This window comes from Arachis duranensis, chromosome 8 (genome assembly GCF_000817695.3).
Source record: "Arachis duranensis cultivar V14167 chromosome 8, aradu.V14167.gnm2.J7QH, whole genome shotgun sequence".
Taxonomy (NCBI): Eukaryota; Viridiplantae; Streptophyta; class Magnoliopsida; order Fabales; family Fabaceae; genus Arachis; species Arachis duranensis.
In genome coordinates, this window is record NC_029779.3 from 14892811 (window position 1) to 14914527 (window position 21717).

The following is a 21717-nucleotide window of genomic DNA, read 5'->3' on the forward strand; positions in this document are numbered from 1 at the left end:
TAGTTACGCTGCATTCAAAATGAGTTAATGCGCGTGTTAATGAAGTTTGGGCTGATAACTTGTAAAACTTGTACGGCCTTTTTACTTGTATGTGTAGCAGGCCTCTAAAATTTTTTTAAATTATTTTTAATATTTACTTTAATTTAATTTAATTTTTAATATTTTAAATAATTTTTTAATTCTATTCTTACCGTTATGTTTTTTACAATTAATAATTAATCAATTATTTTCTTTTAATTTTACCTTTAATTAAAATCTTGATTTTAACTCCAATCCAATCTAATTTAAAAATTCAAATTTAATCCCAGCCCAAAAACTAGTTTGGTAGCTACTCTTCTTCTTGTTAACAAAACAAACGAACAGAATGTGAGTGATTGATTTTTGTACTAGTTGGCCTTTGGATGGATTGGATCACTGTGAAATGGGAATTCATTATTGATATTGAAACAGTAAAAAATTCCTAACTATATATATTTGCACAATTATTATGTTACCCACTCAATTTGCTCCTGATTTGTGAGAATTCAATTGCACTTCCAATAAAATTGTGGCGCTATTTTATTTAGCAGAGCAATAAAATTTGTGGTTCTCCTTCATTTTCTTCTTTTGTGCGAAACTTTCTACTAATCGTGCAATTCATGAGTTGTAATAATAGTGAAACAAACCTGGATAATTATAACCATAATGATGCCACTTAATATTTTGCGTATAGTTTTATTATATGATTGACTAATTTCTTTGTGTACCACCATTATGCCCAACGGCGAAGTCCATATTACAAATGATGAGTGATAAGAAGCTAATAATCACAATTAGATCATGATTATAAGTTTTGGCCCTTATTCGCATGTTGTGTCTTCAATTTGATATCTCAATTTATAAGTAAGTCTCAATTTAATCAAGATTTTAATTATTTTTATTTAGTTCTCAAATTTTATGTACAAAATTTATGTTAATTTTTAAATAATTTTTGACAATATAACGAAATATTGATCATGATGTGAAAATTTGGATGTCATGTTAGATTCTATAAAATGATGTTGTTTTGGTTTTGACACTTAAATAATTTAAAAATATTATAAGTGTTTATTAAATTTTTTTCTCGCAAAATAAGTGATACAGTTTTATTTTTGGATGATTGTCTTTGTCAATACTTTATTGACGTTTGTGTACTAAAAATTATTCTAAGAACTAATGTAAATCATGTTATAAAGTTTAAAGAACTAAATAGAAACAATTAAAATTTCAGAGATTAAATTAAAATTTACGCACAAATTCATAAACGAAATTAGGTATTATCTCGTTTTTAAAAATATATAAGAAAATATTAGGTAATCATCAAGACTCTACTTTATTACTATACTAGAATTTTCTCACCCACCAAACTAAACAATTCTCAAATTAAAATGCATAACTTCATTTGAAAAACTAATAGAAAAAAATGAAACGAAGATTTCCAACAGCACCATAATTCCATTGAATGGTTCGATTAAATTAATCAGCTATAATTAAGGCTATAATAATGCAACAAACTAAAGTCAAGTATATCTTAAATGTTTTTATTTAAACTAGATGGTTGTGGTGGACCTTCCAAACGAATGTAATCATACATGATGTTCTGAAATGGGGTATTGCCTCTAGCTTGTGTTAGAAAAATGGTGTTATCTCCTTCAACAAGTTTGGTTCCTTGAATGTCCACATTGAAAAGCCAATAGAGTCCATGAATTCCATGCCTTGCAATTGAGTTATCCCTTCCTATCAACCCACTTGAGAATAGAGGACGACTTGCCTTTGGATCATTAACTCGGACCTATAATTAAACAAATTAAATTTATATGAAAAAAATCTCATATTTTAAGCTATTCAAACTATGATGTTAATGGTTTGACGAAATAGGAGAAAGAAAAAGAGGAAGAGTGAAAGTTAAGAGAGGAAGAAAAATTGCGTGCAGACCTGGAGTTCAGAAAATGTAGCGGAAGCCAAAGCCAGGCGCAGTTTATAGGTGCCGGTTTTGTTTACATTGGAAAGCTGAAACTTGATCTGCCAAGTGGTTCCTTGATATGTATTCTCATCTTTCTTCCTATAAACAATGGTGGAGAGATAGATAACACATTTGGAAAGCAAAATTCAATTCCAAAATTAGTATCAGTATGTATAAGTACCTTGTAACTTGGGCAAAGAACCAATCTTTGGTGTAATCACTAACTCCAACAGTGTAGATTAAATCTTTGTCGGGGTACAATTCTGCATATCTCTCCCATAATCCATATTGCCTAAATCTGTCAATAATTATGCTTCCCTTTAGATGCTATATTGATGGTTTAATAATTAAAATGGTATTATTCGTCAATTTAGTTCTCGAAAAGATCAAATATTTTAAATTGGTCTCGAAAAATATATAATAATAATTAAATTAATTTTTTTGCTAATTAGACAATGATGTGTCACAAAATAATTATATTACACGTTATTATCTAACAGATAAAAAAATAAATTTGATTTATAGTTATATATTTTAGGAATCAATTTAAAACCTTTGATATTTGAGGATTATTTTGACTATTCATAATTTTATTATTAGAAAAAAGGACAAATCGATCTTGACTTTTTGGTCCGCGAACATTTAAGTCTTTGAGGATTTAAAAATACATTTAAGTTTTTGACTTTTTTAAAATTTGGACGAATCTAATTTGTCCAATTTTAAAAATTTTTAAAAATTCTCTCATGACGCGCATTCGTAACAACCAGGTCAGTATAACAGAATTTCCATTTGATTTTTCTGTTGAGTCTGATAGACCCAAGTAAACATGAGAGATCGATATGTTCAGATTTTAAAAAAGTCAAAAGTTTAAATGTATTTTCAAATTATCAAAAACTTAAATGTTTGCGTATCAAAAGGTCAATGACCTATTTATTATTTTCTCTTATTATTATTATTATTATTATTATTATTATTATTATTATTATTATTATTATTATTATTATTAGATGTTCAAAAATCTTTTTGGTACTTAAGAAAAGGAAACATATTTCAGGTTTGTACGAAAAAGATGACATAAATAATTAAGGTATTAACTTTTGAGGATGATTAACGTAGAGTTTGTTGATGTATTTGGGATTTGGATCAGGAACATAGAACTCTGCAGCTGTACGATCTGGAATCCCTATTTCCCAAAGTGTTGGTCCATCTCTTGGTGGCTCATAAACAAGATCACCCAATTCAGTGAAAGTAGTAGACCCTGTTTAATTTAATTAATTTTCACATATACCCAAATAATAAAGCCCAAAAACGAAAAGAAAAATAGTAAAGTTGGTTGGTTATATATATATTTTTTGTTTTTGATATTGAAGTGGTAATGGTGTTTTTTTGAAATGGGTCTTATTTGAGTGTTATTCTCAAATATAAAACCGTTTAATTAAATAAGTAGAAATTGGACTGTCCGATTTGTTAGAGGTACAGAAATTGAATCGTCCGATTTATAGAATTATAAAAAACGAACTGTCTGATTAGTGATAGATACAGAAATCAAATCATCCGATTTATATTTAAAAAATTAAAAATTTTAAAATACAAAAATATCGGACCTTCTGATTTGTGTACCTTTTACAATTTTAAACAATACTAAAAATTATAATATTAGGACATATCACTAATTTTTGCTTCCGTACCCAAAAAAAAAAAACGCCATATATACCTTCCGCTATGGTTATAATTGAATTATTGTATTTGTAGTCTCCAATAAAACCAGGTACCCATGCATATAAATTATAGTCACCAGCACGTACATTGCTGATGGAGAAATACCCATCTTCATCTGCTTCACTCCAGAACTGATAATTCTGTTACATATTCACAACATAATTAAGAATCAAACTCCTCAAAAATAACAACATTGGTAAAACGAAAATTAATTACTATTAAATTTTATAATTTGTGTAGAAATAGTTGCTGTATTTAGGGGTGTTCATGGATCGGATGGTATCCGCATATCCGCGATAAATATCCGCATCCGATTCGAAAATTGTATATACAATCCGATCCGCACCCTTTACGGATCGAATCGCGAATATCTGTTCTACATCTACATATTCGATCCGCGGATCCGCACAATAATAATTAAAAATAAATAAATATATATATGTTTGATATTATATTTACTTGTTTGTATGTTTTAGTTAGTAATTATTATTCATATATTGTATTATTTTATTTTTTTCATTTAAAAAAGTTTTATTAAAAATATTTTAGGAACAAATAAGTTTAAAAATGTGAAAGAAATATTTTTATTGAATTTTTTACATAGAAATATGATTAAAAAGAGAAGATTCAATTATGCGAATATATCCGATATCCGATCCGCACATTTATGGATCGGATCGGATAGAATCCAGCACTAAAAATTTGTGGATATTATATCCGATCCGCGTACATTCTTAACTGTATCTATAATATAAATCGTTAAAAATAGTGATTTAAATCTATTTTGTGAGAGGTAGACAAAAAAAAACAGTCAGAATTTATCTTATTTAACATTTATTATTGTCGCAACAGTTAATGAATACTAAATAAGACAAGTTATGATTGATTTTGGCTGATTTTCTTTGCCTACCAAACATTTCCGAATTCTTTTATACCTTGCATTCTCTTTGCCATGATCCAACATCTCCCGGGGGGGCCAAACCAACATATGCACCTTTTGCTGCTATGTAGTCATCATCGCTTATATACCTTTTTTATTTACCAAAACATATATAAATATAAACGGTCCATGTTATTATTAGATTAATCAATTAATTCATATAAAATCTCACATGAATTAATTTGACTTTAAAAAAAATTCAACATCTCAATTTATTTAATCATTGAAAATACTAGCATAGTTGGTATATTGTCACTGTTAAATATTATATAGTACTTTAAAACGTGACTTACATTATATACATTAACGGTGATATGTTAACAAAAAATTAACAGAAATATCACTAATTTGACTCATATTAATATTTTTAGAGATTAAATTATATTGTTAACTCATTATAAATAAATTTCATCAAAATGCATAAGGTGATGAGGTATATATATAACAGGCTAATTTTTAAAAAAAATAGAAAAAATTGTGTGTAATCTAATATCATAGTTAATTAGTATATTTTTTATATAAATTTTAATTTTTTATTTTAAATAATAAATCAAACCCTTAAAGTTTAAATCTAAGAATCAGATTTCATAGTGTACAAATTACACTAAAATATAAATATAAAGATTAAATTTATATATTTAAAAATAAAATAAAAGGAAAACAAATCTGATATTCAAATTTACATATTTAAAAAAAAATTGAAAACCACAAATCTAAGTTAAATTTGTGGTATCAACATAAAAAAAATACACTAAATTCTTATGTTGTTAAAAAATACTACAAAACTACAACACTAAAATTAAAAATATAAATGTTTGGAAACAAAAGAATTTAACCAAAATCGATCAAAATTTATTTTATTTAACATTTATTAACTGTTATAGCAATTTATAAATACTAAATAAAATAAATTTTAAATTTTTTTATCTTCCTAACATAACCGAATTAAAAAGCGGATAACATACCTCTCTCTAACCAATAACCTGCCAGTAACAATACCCCGTTCGTACCACTTTGGGTAATCATCTGATTCGGGAAAAGTGTAAGGCCAACTCTGTACTTCTACATTCATCTATTGCATTAGAAAGAGCAATCAATAATTAACAAGATAATTAATTATGTTAGATATTATACATAATTTAGTTTGATTATTCTAAATAAACCTGAAGTTTAGCATCTTCCCAGAGCATTTTTTGGGGTTCAACATCACCATTATCGTCATTAGGAGAATTCAAATAAATGAAAACTGGACCAAAAACTTTCTTCCATGCTTCTCCTTCTTTGAATTTTGGCACCAAATCCTCTCCACTATAATGGGCACTTAGAAACACCTATAATGATTACATTGTTTTGAACCGAAGAAGTTTTCAGCACCAAACATTATTTGGGATACAAAGTACTATTTCATGTGCTATAAATCAAGTATACAAGTAAATTATAGATACTAATCTATATTTATTATTTAATGTGTGTAATTATATTAAGTAATGGGAGATTAGTTAAGTATTTTATTCTCTGATACTTAGTCTCTTATCCAAATCTAAGTCGATGTTACTATATGCATATATTTTTAACCAAGAGTATAAACTTTCATAAAAAAATTTCATCAAAATGGATATATATTATTTTTATTTTTTTAGAGAAAATGACATATAAGTTTTGAATTTTTGTTTACAAAGACAAATAAAATTTTTATTAAATTAAAATACAAATAGGTCTCCCACTTTTATAAATAAAAGACACACAAATTCTTCTAATGATAGTTTAAATTTTGTATAGAAGAATTTACGTGTCTTTCATTTATAAAACTAGATTTTTTATAATTAAAATTTGATAAGAAACTTAATTGTTAAAAGAGACTAAAAATTAGAGATTTAGGTAGTGTTTATTTTGAGGTAATGGAATAGAAATAGGAGATTGTAATTTATTATTATGTTTGTTGGTCTACAAATACTAAAATTTTAGTTTTTTGTCTCTCAAAATTTTAATATTTTAGTACCTCCAAAAAATAAGAACACAAAAATTAAAATTTTTTAAGATAGAAACTAATAACATTTTATATTTAAAATATCTCTATTTTAATTAATTAATTTTAAGTTTATCTTTTATATAAATTAAATTAAAATTTTATTTTTATTTTAATTTCTATCTGTTAATTTATACTAAATACAATCTTAAAATTTATTTCAATTTTTATGTCTTAGTATCAGTGTTTCCATCTCTATTTCTCTTTTATGCACTACCTTATTTACCATTTTCTTGTGTTAATTTGTTATATAGAAGCACATACTTACAGCGAGCGTGGTGGGTCCAACGTGGGAGGTTAAGTTTTGTTTGAGGGGCCCACCAGAACGGAACTCATTGCTGGGCGTAATTAGCCAAAATCCAACGGCAGGATCCATGCACACCCATCCATGAACTTGGCTATCTTTGTTGTCACATGAATATTGGTACTTGTCATCTACCTATATATTCAAATACTACTTAATCACTTATAAAACAAACTTTATTTTTAATAATTTAATTTTGATGCATTTTTAATATAATATTTTATAAAATTATCTAATTATATTTTTTAAATAATTATTTATGTAATTAATATAAAATATAATTATTTTTAAAATAATATTATATAATCAATAAATATTATTATTTTTTATCAGTATTTAACTAATAATAATTTATACTTATATTTATCAGAATTTTATACAGATAAATCAATAGAATTTGTACCTATATTTTTTTAAAATTTATACATATAAATAAATAAAATTTATTTATTAAAAATAATTTAGTATTTATGCTAGACAAGTAATAATAAAAAATCTTCAAAATGATTAATCCTCACAATTTTTTTTAAGTATTTACTTGATAATATATAATTAAATATGTATAAAACTATTATATTAAAATTAAATTTTATTTTTAAGATTTGTTTGAGTGAATTTTTAAGAAAATATATTTTTTAAGTTTTTTTAAAATATCTTATAAAAAAGTAAAAATAATTTTATATTTGAATATCTTATACAAAAAATTTTTTTGTTTATCAATCATGTTTAAGTATAACCATATAAAAGTATTTTTTTGTTTATTTATTATGTAAAAATTAAAAAATATAAATTATAACTTCTCAAAATTTTTTTTTCTAATACTTTTACCTTTATTACTAGAAATTTAGCAAACACACTACAAACAAATACTTTTGATATAAAATATTTTAAAAAATCGTGCTAAAAGTGTTATCTACCTCCCCTTTGAATTCAGGTTCAAGAGGATCGCCAAAAAGAACTGCTTCGGGATATGCAAGGGGTTGGCCTCTTGGTGGCACTCGATCATCAGGAAGTGGCATATTTCTTTGTCGGTTATCCGCCATTGCCATATAATGGAACCTCCAAAAATATAACACACTACTCAGTCATAGCTAGTCTCTAATTAATTAAAGCATAGCATATAAGGTTCATAATTAATAATTACTTGTCTTTTCTGAGCTTGAAAGCAATTCTCGTTTCGTCAAGATTGAAAGCAGGCCACTCGCTTAAGTGTTCGTAAATAGCATATGAATAGAACCCCGAGGTACCACGAAGCATTATGAACCTATATTATATATGCATCTTATTATTAATTATAAATACTACTAACGTAATTAATAAGCATTAATGTTTAATTTACATTCTGAAAATTTTAATATTTATTAAAATAGTTTCTGATTTAACTGCCCTGTTGTTATGAAATGTCATATATGACCTTTTATCGATATTCAAAGGAACTAGCTGGTCTTTGAGGGACACGTCCCATGTTCTTGTGAAAGAAATCTCAACTTGATCCTCATTTTCCATTATTACTTTGAAAGCGGTTCCTTTTATTCTGCATTCACAATTTCACATAACATAATAATAGCTCAATTTAATAACTTAGTCCTATTTTTTCAACTCTCAATCAATAATTCATGAAAAAATATATATATCTAAAATTTATATTAATCAATTCTTTACTAAAAAAAGAAAGCGAAATTCTTATAACGACGAATTGGCATGGCTAGTTCATACATAGAAATGAAATAGATTATATGAAAATGAAAATAAAATGAAGATGAACATACACGTCAAATTTGCCAGTGGTTCCTGTACTTGTTGGTGAGCTCCAAACAAGGTCCCAATACCTACTTACACATATAAATTTCAAACAAATTTATGTATTAAAAAAATAATAAGACTGCGGTTGTTTTTTAAAATAGGATAAGACTGAGAACAAAATAGAGACACAAATTTTTGTATTCTTATATTTTATTTGGTGATAAACTAAAACAAATTATGAATATTTAATTTATTCTTATTTTTTTTTTATTTAAAAAATTTGAGACGAAAAATATAATAATAAAATATATAATTATAAAAAATTAACAAGAATAATAAAAAAATAAACAATAAATTATGTATGTTGTTAGTGTCTTTATGTCTTTCCTATCAGTGTTTCTGGACACAATAGTTCTCTATGTCTTTTCTGTATCCTGTTTCAGTATCCTATCTCCATAAACAAGTGCAGCTTAAACGAAGAACTATGTTGTAAATAAAGTATTTTTATACTATACCCTCTATTAGATTCGTCATTCAAAACTTCAAGCAAGTTGTCGATTCCATTATACTGAATTCCAGTCACTATTCCTTCTGGATTTGAAATCGTTACTCTTACTATGCCATTCTCCACCACCACCTGCACAGCAATGAACAAAATGAAAATAAATAAATAAATAAATAAATAAATAATGAAATTTTTAATATAATATTAATGCACACATACATGACGATCTTGAATGGTGAGTTGCACCCCGAGGAGTGTTGTCATGGTGATAATACGATTCCTCAGAGATTTGATTTGAGCAACGAAACGCAGATTCAGAGTAGTTTGAAAGTGGTTGAGAATGAATTATCTTTCTTATAAGGTATAATATGAATAGAAAGAATATAATGAACTGGGTTTGGAAAATAATAAAAGAGTTTGTATAGTTATTATTACATATATAGTGTACGCCATGAATTCATGATGAAGAGGAACTTAAATAGATTGGTTATTAGTGTAGGTTCCTTGGACCGAAAAGAAAGCAATATTGTTGTTTAATAATCTCTTTACTTAGTCGCCACAGTTAATAGATAAAAGGCGTGCGATTGAAGAAGCAGTGTGTGGTATTATGGGGATTAAGACTAAGATATAAATATTATGTGTCTCTTCATTTGTTTTGGTTTCTTTTTGCTGAGGGGAAGTTTTGAGCCACATCCTTCATCATCGCTTTACAAAGCACTTTTTAAATATGTATTTTTAATAAAATTCAAAACACAATGTTGGAGGTAGGTGACTTCTTGTTCAATGCAAAGGGACACAGAAAATGCAATACCAAGGTTTAATAGAAGGTGAACTTCAATTAATAAATAAGGGGTCAAAAACCACCCATAAATGTAAACATTAGGACACCTAAGGAAATGTAAGTTGTTTACTGTGTATTAAAGTGAAGGGTAAAGTATATTTTTTATTCTTGAAGTTTGGCAAAAATTTTAAAAATATCTTTATATTTAATTTTGTTTTAATTTTGTCCCACAAGTTTTTTATTTGCACTAAATATATCTATGGCGACTAATTTTTCAAAAAATTTAGGACAAATTCAATAACAATTTCATAAGAACAACCTTCAATGCAAGCAAATCGAACATAATTGTTATGCATTGTTGTTAGATTGGTCTTAAATTTTTTAAAAATTTAGCTGTCAAGAGTATATATGACACAAATAAAAAATTTTTAGAACAAAATTGAAATAAAATAAAATTTATGAATATTTTTAAAACTTTTACCAAATTTCATGGATAAAAAATAAACATTACCCTTAAGGGAAAGTTTAAACATCAAATCAATTTCTAGTTTTAAGTATTTCAAATACAATATAACAATCTAAAATCAGAAATTCTCATGTGTCCAATCCGGCCATGGTTGACATCTTGGCACCAATTGAATGAAAGATTTCCATTTCCAGTATTAAAAAAAAAATCTAAAATTAGAAATTCTCATGTTGCACACTCTATTAAAATATTCACATCAATAATGGAAAATGTCAAATTATGTGAACTTAGATATCTTTAAAAAAAAAGTCACAACCTAGGATAAAATCCCACATTATTCATGATCTGTATTTAAAAAAAAAAAAATCAACGTTCGATCTGCCTGTTTCATGAATGATGGTGGATGAACTAGTCAAAACTAATCAAATAAACATAAATATTAATTTATCACGTATAAAGTCATTCTAGAACGTTTCTACATCTTAAATCTACTTACAGAATAAAAGAAAAAAATAACAAAAATATACATACCAATATGTTGAAAATACAATACATACATGCATTACTATGTTGTTCCATTTAATCAGTTTCCAACACTTAGCTTAAAGATGTTTAATTTGGAATCAAGGAGGTCCTTCCATACGAATATAATCATACATGATACCCTGGAAACAATTGTTGCAACGTGGTTGAGTAAAATATAAAGTGTTGGGGCCATTTATAAGAAGAGAACCAGGTACATTCACACTGTACAGCCAATAGAGTCCATGAATTCCATGTCTTGCAATCGAGTTATCCCTCCCTATTAGCCCAGTCGTAAACAGAGGACGCCTTGCATTCGGATCATTTACTCGAATCTTCGCAAAAAAATATGCAAAAAGACAAGTTTATTACAACCTCAATCTCTTCTGTGACAAAGATATGGAGGACAAAATCATCCCTCAGAATTTAAAAATGTAACAAAATTGCGCCTACCATTTAAAAAGGGAGACAGTCATTGTTTCATACATCTGTGGAAGAACTAGTATGTCTGTACTAATTTTTTAAGAGATTATTTTGCCTCTTGTTTTTGGTTAGGGACGAGATTGAGTACTTATTCTTTTGTCAATCCAAATATCGTTTACATCCGACAAAGCATTATGCATATATGTAAGAGGAAAAAGTTTTACCTGCAATTCAGCTAATGTTGCAGATGCAATTGCAACTCTCAGTGTATAAGTACTTCCTTGAACCACATCATTGAGTTCAAACTTGATTTGCCAAGTTGTTCCTTGATGGGTATTATCCTCTTTCTTTCTGCAGTTATATACAAGCTTGAAAAATTAATATATAATGTAAGAGTGTCACTTCCAACAAAGAAAAGAAACTTCTTTTGTAGATGTGAGGTCACTAGGAACATCTTTAGCCATGCTATTAAGATGAACAATGTTCAAAGAATTATACCTGGGAATATGGGCATAAAACCAATCTCTCCTATAGTCACTGACACCAACTGTGTAAACCAAATCTGATTCCGGATACAATTCTATATACCTTTCCCATAATCCGTACTGTCTGAACCTATAAGTTGAGAGAAAAAAAAGGAAGATCAAAGAATAGATCAATTTAAAATTTGAAGAAAAGAAAAAGAAAACTTAATCAACCAATTTAGAAAGGAGACATAGAGGCTAACCTTTCAGGATGGTTGATAAAAAGCTTATTAATATGTTCTGGCTTGGGATCAGGAACATAAAATTCTGCAGCAGTTCGATCAGGAATACCTATTTCCCACAATGTTGGACCAACCCTTGGAGGCTCATATACCAGTTCACCCACTTCAATATTAGAACCTGTCCAGTAATTCTAGTAAGCATACATTTTTGGCAAGATGGCAAAATATTTCAAGTTTCACTAAGCTATGGAACCTGGGGTTATCTTCATCAAATCATCCAATTTGTAGTCCCCAACAAAACCAGGAACCCAGGCATAAAGGTTATAGTCGCCAGCACGTATGTTCCTGATTGTAAAAAATCCATTCTCATCTGCTCTGGTCCAGAATTGATAGTGCTGGCAGGATGAAATTTTAAATAAGTATATGTCAACATTATTGTTTCTCAGAAGCATTAAAGAAATAAAAATGAGGAAGTTTTGGAATAATGAAACACTCTAATTCCATTTCTTTGAATCTTGATTCACCTGATTCATGAATTAAAATTTTCAGTCAAAAAGGAAGAAGTTACATCTCAGAGCATTTGTCCTATCCTGTGACTACCAATGCAAGTGATTTGTGCGTTAAGGTTACTTTCTTTCTGATGAATATTAATACATTATTAAAACATTAATTAAATCAAAGTAACAAATCTTTATATCAAAGAGACTCCCAATTTCATCTTAGCCCTTACCATAGAGCAACACTTGTTCAAAGTAAATCAGGAACGTCACAGCGAATGAGAGAATATTTAAGAAAACTTCAATAGCCCCCCTATCGCTCCAATATTATTTTCCAAAATAATAATAAAAATAAGCAGAACAAAAAATGACAGTTAAGCATGAAGAGAAATGTGCACTGATCAGGTGCTCATGCAACTAAATTAGGCTTATAAATACTGCATGTATTTTTTTGTTGTTTTATTTATTTAAACCTTCAATAAGTGCAAAGGAAAAACACCTTGCATTCTCTTTGCCATGACCCGGCATCTCCTGGCGGGGCTAGACCAACATAAGCACCATTTGCAGATATTAAGTCTGTGCTGACATATCTGGACATTATAGTTAGAACAGCTCAATCAACTTTCCATATATGAGACAATGAACAATAAAAGATTTCTCAGGATACGAAAAATTGTTTATTAAGATATCATAGTAGTTAAGAAATAAACTGGAAGCATTCTGTGCAAGTATACAAAGCACCACTGTAACAATAAGATTCACATCCAATAATCAAAAGTGAAAACCTCAAGAAGTTCTATGTCGCAAAATAGGAGTATCTTCCATGCTTACCTGTCTAAGACGAGCAGTCTGCCACCAACGTTGCCCCTTTGATCCGACTTTGGAAAATCCTCTGAAGCTGGGAAAGAATATGGCCAGCTTTGAACTTCATTCATCATCTAAATATCAACTCATAGAAGAATTTATCTTACAACTTCTTCATCCAACTGAATGATATCATCTATTTCATAACAATGGTATAAGAGGAAAATGAGCATACCTGTATTTTGGCGTCCTCCCAGAGCCAATGTGGGTCATCACCAACTGGTCCAGAATTAAGATATATGAATACTGGACCAAAAACCTTCTTCCATGGTTCACCATCTTTGAATTTGGGGTTCAAATCTTGCCCCGCATAGTGACCACTAAGAAACATCTGATCATGCAAATTTAACGAAACATATTATAGTTGATAATAATCAGGTCAAATGATCTCAACTAGTAACACTCATTGTATGCAAGCATTGCAGGGAAAATGTCATCAAACTTAAGTTTATTAACTTACTGCAAGTGTGGTGGGGCCTACATGTGAGGTCAAATTCTGCTTGTGCGGTCCACCAGAACGAAACTCATCACTTGGTGTGATCTGCCAAAATCCCACTGGTGGATTGAAAGATATCCACCCATGGACTTTATTATCTATGTTGTCGCAGGAATATTGATACTTGTCATCCACCTGGGAACCAAAGAATCATAGATAAAGACAATAAAACTCTTCATACTACATGCAAAGGAAAAATATGTATCTCCTCTTCAACTAGCCACATGATGAGACCATTTGAAAACTGTAATACACGTAGGCAAAGTGATTTCCACAAATGGGAAGGAGCAAACTAAAGCTAACCATAATTATCATTAAATTGGGTGTGAAGGAAAAAACTTCAATGTTCCAATGCCAAATGGGTGACAGTGAATTTGGCGAACTGATGTTCAAGTTGTTCAAGGAAACGAGTAACAAACATTTTGACTTAATTTAGCTAAATAGCATCAAAAGGACTTTTTTTTAAGTTTCCACATGGCACTACTGCAGCATTCATTCCTTGCTTCAAATATCAGTTGCAAATGTAAGATCAGATGTGCATACATGCAAATAAGACCTATAAGAAGTAGATTACTACAGAAACATACAATTAGAAGGTTTGTACAGGAAAAAATGAGTACAATAAGTACCTCATCTTTCAGTTGAGGATCCTTGGGATTGACTAATTTGACAGCTTCTGGGTATGCCAAGGTTTGGCATCTCCCTGGTAATCGATCATCCGGAAGAGGCATAAGCCTTCGCCTGTTGTCTGCCATAGCCATGTATTGAAACCTGTATACTTGCTTGTTAAATTGGATGAACATTCAAAATAAAAGATGATTGAATGTTGTCTGCTACAACCATCTCTACTGAACTGATGTACATGCTTCTGCTAATTTTGTCCCTAGAGTTGCACAAAAATAGCAATATTTGAAATAACTAAATTATTGGCAAATGGTTAAATCCTAAAGAATTATTTGGAATTAAAATTTTCAGTTTTCACTAAACAAAACTTTACAAAGTCTTGTTAACATATAAAAATATGGCAAACACATGGAATGAGAAGGACAATCTTACATGTGTTTTCTAAGCTTGAAAGTGATCCTTGTTTCACTAAGATCGAAGTCTGGCCATCCACTTAAGTGCTCATAAATTCCATAAGAGTAGAAGCCTGATGAACCTCGGAGCAGTATGAATCTGAAATTGATCACCCACAGTAATTAATCCTGAACTTAGGATTTCAAGAAGGTAATGGATAATAAGCAAAATTTTGAGCAAGAGACCTTTTGTCAATGTTTAAGGGGACAAACTTTCCCTCAAGAGAAGGATCCCACATTCTTGTAAATGAAACCTCAACTTGTTCATCATTTTGAACTATAACTCTGAAAAACGTTCCTTGAATCCTGGAGCATAACATCTTCAGTTCACATTCCTTTCAAATATTATCCTTATAGGAAATGATTGAACACATAATATTGAAGAAAGAAACACACAGCAAAACAGAGGGGTTAGGGAAATTGTATATATTTCTACTCAGGTGCGACATAAAAGCCACTCCCGATTTAATTATGAAATCTAGTAAGTAGTCGCATTTGAATATAGCTTTATTGAGAATTGACTTGGTGGCATAATATCAAACACTGACACCATGCAGTTACAAAGAAGGTACTGTTGCCATACACATCAAAGGTTCCTTTGATTCCTGGTGCACCCCAAACAAGATCCCAGTACCTAAAAATCCAATTTGAAACAAAATTAGTTCCCAACTTGAAAAAGGTAACACCTACTTGAATTTCAAAAAGGTCATCAAGTAAATTTGCACTGCTCTCTCTATAAAGCAAATCAAATTCACCAACACATATATTGTCTTTTGTTCTTTCTTTTTTGGTGTTTTCATACCTTCCAAAAATATAATAGTTTATGTTTTCAAGACTCTGAAGAAAAAACTAAAAACTAAAAACAAAAGAGACAATTCCATTAAATTCCTTTTTTTTTTTACTTCATAAAATTTTGAAACCAATAACAGCACTTCAAATCGAAAACAGAAACCAAATAGTCCAAAAGTCTAAACTACTTAAGAGATAGAAACAGAGAACCTAAATGAAATTTATGCATCATTGAAAGCACATACCCTCTATTAGTCTCCTTGTTGAGAACTTCAAGCAAATTATCAACACCATTATATGCTATCCCAGTAACAATTCCACCTGGATTCGATAACGTCACTTGAACTATACCATTATCCATCACCACCTGCTCATTCCAAATAGCTAAACATTTATAACAAGAAACAAAAACATAACAATAGAAAGCGAAGCAATTAATTGTGTTGAGCTTACATAGCGATCTTGAATGTGCAACCGCACCCCTTGGGTAGACATAGTGATCCTTCTTCCTTTTTCTTCTTCTCACCAACACCACAAAAATCTCAGTGTCCGAGTCGAATTATGAGAATCGTGTTACTATGCAAGGTGCATACATTTCTCAAACAAATAAATACAGAAGAGGTTTAAGTTCTCATTTAATTGACTTGAAAGTGATTGGATTGCGATTAAATGAGATGATTTAACAGCCATACGGAGTTAGTTATTCGGAGAGAGAGAAAGAAAGAGAAACTTTTGAATGCAGCGAGAAATTAACGTTCGGTGGAATTATATCGATGACAAAGAAAGCTATTTACGAAAACGGAGGAGGAGCCATGGATAAGTTCTAACACGGTGTCGTGTGGTTGTTTTTGTTCTCATCGCTGCTGGCGCAATTTTTTTCCGACGAAAAATGAGTGAGTAGTTGGAAAAATGAAAAAGGCGGGGTGACACGTGGCTTCTGTAGATTCGAGAGAAGCTTTATGGTCATTGGAAACTTGAGTAAGACCTAATTAAGTGCCAAGGATTTTCTTAATAATTTAATTGGCATTGCTAGAACTAGAGTTTTAATAATAAAAATAATTATATAATGATGAAAGTAATTAGTTCTTTAATTTTATTTAAAAATGATCTGAATAAATAAATTTAATTGAATAATTATATAAATTTTTTTGTATTAATTAATAAATCAAAATTAAATTATTTGAAAAAAACTTTAATCCCAAAAATATTTAATATATAAATATATCTCCAATTTTTAATTCAGTTTATTAAAATAGTCTCCACTTAAATTTGAGGCACGTTGCTCCACTAAAATATTAAAAAATATTAGTAGTCATAGATTTATAAATATATATAGTAAAGGAATAATAATATATTCAATCTGGACAAACTGGACAAACTTTGGTCATTAAATGAAATTACAGATTTAGCTCTAGCTTAAAAGTAATTTAGGTCCTTTTTTTAAGATAAATCGTTTTTTTTTTGTCTCTTTTTATTAATAATAGTTGGATATTACTTTTTCATAGTACATATAAGATTAATTATCAATTTTTGTGGCAGTAGAAATAAAATTGGTTTTACTTGTGTGAGAAGGGTGTTACGGGAGTAACCTGAGATTGGTGGATTAGGTTTGTAAGGATAGTCCAAGCGTCAAAAGGAGGTAGTCTCCGATTAAGTTTGCGTTTGGGAGTCGCCGTCCGACTTATGTATGTGAAAGAATGGGGGGTGGTACCTACAAAGACACTCCGATGCCTAAGTAAGCAAGAGGTTAAGCAAGTTTTTAAGATATTGGAACTTAGAGATACTTAAGGGGTGTCAATGTATTTATAGTGGTGATCCAATAATCACCGTTGGAGTAGTTCCACTTTTCAGGGTGGATAATCATCCATTTATCTTAGGGTAGTTGAGATATGGCTCCTAAAAGTGGGTTGAGAGATTTTAGGGGCAGTTACTTATTTGAATAAGCATTATTTGCCAGCTATCCGTCGATCTGGACTTCTTTGAGAAGGAGTCTGTGTCGAATCCGACCTCTCCTCAGGAGGTCGGTGGATGGCTAGGGCCAATCTTAGGATTAGGCCTTTTGGTGTGTTTAGATATGAGCCATTGTGTTGGGTCAAGGTATGAACAGTGCCTCTACTCGAGTCCGATCTCTTTTGGTTATGAGTTGGATTCGAGTATTTGAACTCAGGAATGTAGCCGACGTGATTTTAAAACCGACGTGATTTAAATTTCTCAACCGTCGTGTCTAATCAAACGTCGCGTTCGTTGGGGTTTTCGTATTTACACGTGAGAGCAGTTACATTGATAATGGCGCGTTTCTTTAATGATCGCGTCAATTTACCCTTATGCCCCTGGCGTGTTATAAATACTTTTTCCTCTCTTTTCACTGTTTTCTTTCGTTTTCTGGAAACTTTTTTCCTACAATCCTTGTTCTTTCTCACTTAAAAGAAAAATTGAGCCTTCCTTCTCGAAGTACTTTATCGTCGTTGTGCCTGTCCCTCCTTGCGTCTACGACTAAAGGTTAGTCTTTTCTTCTTCTACTATTGCTCGTGTCGTATTTTCGTTTTGCATGTTGGAGGGTGTTTACACACTCTTTACGATTCCTTATCCGTAATGCGTGGTGTTAGTACCTTTGTGAGTCTGCTTGTTGGTCTAGTAATTTTGCTTTTCTAGGGGGAGATTACTTTGTTTTTTATGATTTTTCCATTTTTTCTTTGTAGGTCTTTGTCACTTTTATACCTACTTCTTTTCCGTTGGAACCATGTCTTCCCGTATTTCTAAGTCTCTTTCCAGATGGGTAGATGATACTGTCCTTGAGGAGGAACCTTTAGTGGATACCGACTACCTTTTCGAACTTCGTGTTCATCATAGAATTTATATTTTAGTGGAAGATGAACCCAAGTACGAGTTGTTGGCCCCGGGACCTAAAGACCGGGTTTGTTGTGGCAGGGTTATTGATACTGACCCTCATTTTTTTTACGTACGATTGCTTCTTTACCTGTCTACGGGTTTCTTTGCCTTTTTCTGACTTTGAAATGGGAGTATTGTCCCATTGCCTAGTTGCTCCCACTCAACTCCACCCCAATTCTTGGGGTTTTATGAAGATTTATCAACTTGTCAGGTGAGAGCTGGACTTTCTGACCTCCACAAACATCTTTTTTATCTTTTTCATTTGATCAAGCCCTTTAGTGGGCAAAATAATAAGCAGCAGTGGATCTCTTTCCGGGTCATTTAAGGTCAAAAAGTTTTTTCTATTTTTGACGATTCTTTCCATGACTTTAAAAACTTTTCTTTAAAGTCCAAGCTGTAGAGGGTCACCATCCCTTTTTTCTTGATGAGAACTCCAACCCCCGATTTTCTCTCTATTGGTTAGAAGCCTCTCCTGTAGAAAAATATGGTCTGCATGATTTGGATGAGGTAGAGGAGGCTGTGATGGTATTTTTCTGAGATGCTTGGGGAAGGGCCCCCAATTTGGATACCAAGAAATTTCTCTTGGGCTCTCCGAGTTTTGTGCGGACCCAACTAGGTAGAATTTTCTTTTTGTAGAATATCTCCCGACTTATGATACTTTTCCGACTTGTAGATTAATTGCTTGTTTTCTCTTTTCAGAGATGGTGAAGAGTGGATCTAATGCTTTTTACCAGAAAGTTCAGGATGCCAAGAGAAGGGCTCGGGCCCGGGATGATGCTGCGAGGGCTGCTGGCGCTCCTCCTTCTCCTTGTCCTCCTCGTGATCTGGGGACCTTTTCTCGCCCCATTACGGTAACCTCTACCTCTGCTTCTTCTCTTCCTCCTCCTATCTCTCCAGTCTGACCTCCCACCGAGCCCGAGAAGAAGAAGCGCAAGACCTTGGAGTCTGGCTCTTCTCTTTCTGGGGAGGCCAATTTTGATGGTCCCAAATTCATTCAGAATCACATCTTCCCCTATACTCAAATCAGTATGGATGATGCTTCCCTTCGAAACTATATTCAAATTATGGTTCGGGGGAGTGTTCGGACTGCTGGGGACTGCACTGCTCTCCTTGATATTCTGGACAACACTCCTCTTAGTTCTTTGGGCTCTTCTCAAAGGGTTGTGAAGGAGTTAGAGGGAAGAATTGTCCTTTATCAAGAGGAAGAGAAGAGGCTTCAGGAGGAGGTTGCCGGGCTGAGGGAGGACGAGCCCGACTTCAGGAGAGAGAGATGAAGCTGATGGCTCATGTGCTATAGTGGAGGGCCTTAAGGAGAAGGCAGAGCAAAACTATATTAAGCTTTTTTCTGAGAATATTGACCTTCATAAGTAGTTAGAGCTGAACCGGACATGGAGGATTCTATAGCGGAGAGCTCGGAGGAGGCGTAGAGGATATTCAAGGAACAGTTTGGAGTGATTGCCCTCGACTTGGACCTTTCTCCCCTCCATCCTGATAAGATTGTAATTAATGGAGCTATTGTCTCCCCTCCTCGTCCCGAGACGGACTCCGAGCTGAAGACTCGAGGTCAAAGGCTTATTGATTCTCCTCCCCGTGAGGAGCAACCGGAAGGACCCCTCCCGAGTTCTTCAGAGGTTCTAACTTCTGCTGCTAAAGAGACCACTCTGATCCCTCCTGATGCAGATTCAAGCTCCCTTCCTGTTGGTGATTCCCCTCTACATTCCCACTGATTTAGCTATATTAGGGCCCGGCTTGTGGGCCCTTCTTTGAATAATTTTTATTTTTTGTGTTTGCGATGGTTGCTCCTGACTCTTCTGGCCTTCTGGCCATTAACAAAAAATTGCTTTATTTTGATTTGCCCTTTTTTGGATAAGGGCTTTTGGGTATATTTTGCGTGTGCATGCTTTGTTTATAAGGTTTCCATGAAAACCCTTTTGATCTTTTTGGAAAAACCTTTTATTTGGGCAGGCTATTTTTTGTCTAAGTTACTTGCAACTTTTTCAAAGACTTGGGACAGCTTCTACCTTTGTTTTCGATGGATTTCCTTATCTCTTTTTGTGTTCCTTTTGCGTTCAATTTTCGCCTATTGAGTTGTTTTGTAACTTAGGTAATTCTTGCGATGCATTTCGATATTCTCATGATTTCCGACTAGTTGGTCGAAATGTTCCCGAGTTGTTGTGATTATCGTTTGTAACCTCTTTACACCGACTTGTACCTCATCATTTTATCCTGCCGACCACTTAGGTCGGGCATGAGATTTTCACGTTTCTTTAGCTTAAATCGGTGCGTTTCGTAGAATAATGATGACAATGCAGGAACTTATAAAGAGATGTAATGAAAAGATCTTTATTTATTGATGAAGGTACCTTTTTCTATTAGAGGAATTTTAAAGACTTGTGTTCCCTTAGCCTCCACTTTGATGCCTCGTTAAAACCCCCTTCAGAAAAACTCTTTTTTGGGAAAAAACCGTGAAGTCGGAAAAAAGAGTACATCAGGGAATGGAGTTCGCTTTTAACTATAGTAGCTTTTTATGTTACAAACATGCCACGACCTAGGTAGCTCGGTACCGCTCAAGTCGGTTACTGATGAGCGGATATTTTATACGCTTTTTGGGAGTAATTTCATGTAGATTTTAGCATGTTTCAGTTAGTTTTTAGTATAATAATATTAGTTTTTAGGCAAAAATCATATTTCTGGACTTTACTATGAGTGTGTGTATTTTTCTGTGATTTCAGGTATTTTTTGGCTGAAATTGAGGGAGTTAAGGATAGACGACGTAACTTGGCGTTGAACGCCAAGTTCATGCTGCTGTCTGGAGTTAAACGCCAGAAAAACGTCATGATCCGGAGTTGAACGCCCAAAACACGTCATAACCTGAAGTTTAACGCCAAGAAAGGCCTCTACTCGTGGATAGCTTTAGTCTCAGCCCCAGCACACACCAAGTGGGCCCCAAAAGTGGATTTCTGCACCAATTATCTTAGTTTATTCATTTT

General features: G+C 31.7%; 2 protein-coding genes across 3 annotated transcripts; both read right to left on the reverse strand.

The window, feature by feature from the left end:
* Positions 1 to 1466: 1466 nt before the first annotated feature.
* Positions 1467 to 9643, reverse strand: LOC107461051 (rhamnogalacturonate lyase B-like). The gene is made up of 15 exons (XM_016079504.3): positions 9438 to 9643; positions 9229 to 9350; positions 8740 to 8799; positions 8385 to 8504; positions 8115 to 8234; positions 7888 to 8029; positions 6935 to 7105; positions 5804 to 5971; positions 5606 to 5712; positions 4636 to 4729; positions 3696 to 3840; positions 3077 to 3239; positions 2163 to 2279; positions 1954 to 2080; positions 1467 to 1810 (listed from the first exon to the last, which is right to left on the reverse strand). Exons 1-15 carry the CDS (start codon positions 9480 to 9482, stop codon positions 1550 to 1552), a joined length of 1962 nt encoding a protein of 653 aa, XP_015934990.1. The 5' UTR covers positions 9483 to 9643; the 3' UTR covers positions 1467 to 1549.
* Positions 9644 to 10884: 1241 nt separating this feature from the next.
* On the reverse strand, positions 10885 to 16393 carry LOC107461052 (uncharacterized). Of its 2 annotated transcripts, XM_021128885.2 has the most exons (16): positions 16292 to 16393; positions 16084 to 16205; positions 15611 to 15683; positions 15476 to 15570; positions 15236 to 15361; positions 15030 to 15149; positions 14603 to 14744; positions 13938 to 14108; positions 13653 to 13808; positions 13445 to 13551; positions 13113 to 13203; positions 12370 to 12511; positions 12138 to 12294; positions 11909 to 12025; positions 11635 to 11761; positions 10885 to 11322 (listed from the first exon to the last, which is right to left on the reverse strand). In XM_021128885.2, exons 1-16 carry the CDS (start codon positions 16331 to 16333, stop codon positions 11089 to 11091), a joined length of 2022 nt encoding a protein of 673 aa, XP_020984544.1. In that variant the 5' UTR covers positions 16334 to 16393; the 3' UTR covers positions 10885 to 11088. The 2 variants fall into 2 exon arrangements, with proteins under 2 accessions (XP_020984544.1, XP_015934991.1); XM_016079505.3 differs by lacking the exon at positions 15476 to 15570 and having other exon boundaries at positions 15236 to 15355; positions 15633 to 15683.
* Positions 16394 to 21717: the final 5324 nt, after the last annotated feature.

Bases quoted from the DNA above. Each gene is read 5' to 3' on its own strand.
- LOC107461051 (XM_016079504.3), bottom strand. From the start codon at position 9,482: ATGACAACACTCCTCGGGGTGCAACTCACCATTCAAGATCGTCAT. The intron at 8,235-8,384 runs GTCATATATGAC...TATATAATATAG, and splicing joins CCTTTGAATATCGATAAAAG to GTTCATAATGCTTCGTGGTA. The intron at 1,811-1,953 runs GTCTGCACGCAA...GTTTAATTATAG, and splicing joins CTACATTTTCTGAACTCCAG to GTCCGAGTTAATGATCCAAA.
- LOC107461052 (XM_021128885.2), bottom strand. From the start codon at position 16,333: ATGTCTACCCAAGGGGTGCGGTTGCACATTCAAGATCGCTAT. The intron at 15,684-16,083 runs GTATGTGCTTTC...TTGGATTTTTAG, and splicing joins AACAAGGAGACTAATAGAGG to GTACTGGGATCTTGTTTGGG. The intron at 12,026-12,137 runs GTTAGCCTCTAT...CTCAACTTATAG, and splicing joins TTTATCAACCATCCTGAAAG to GTTCAGACAGTACGGATTAT.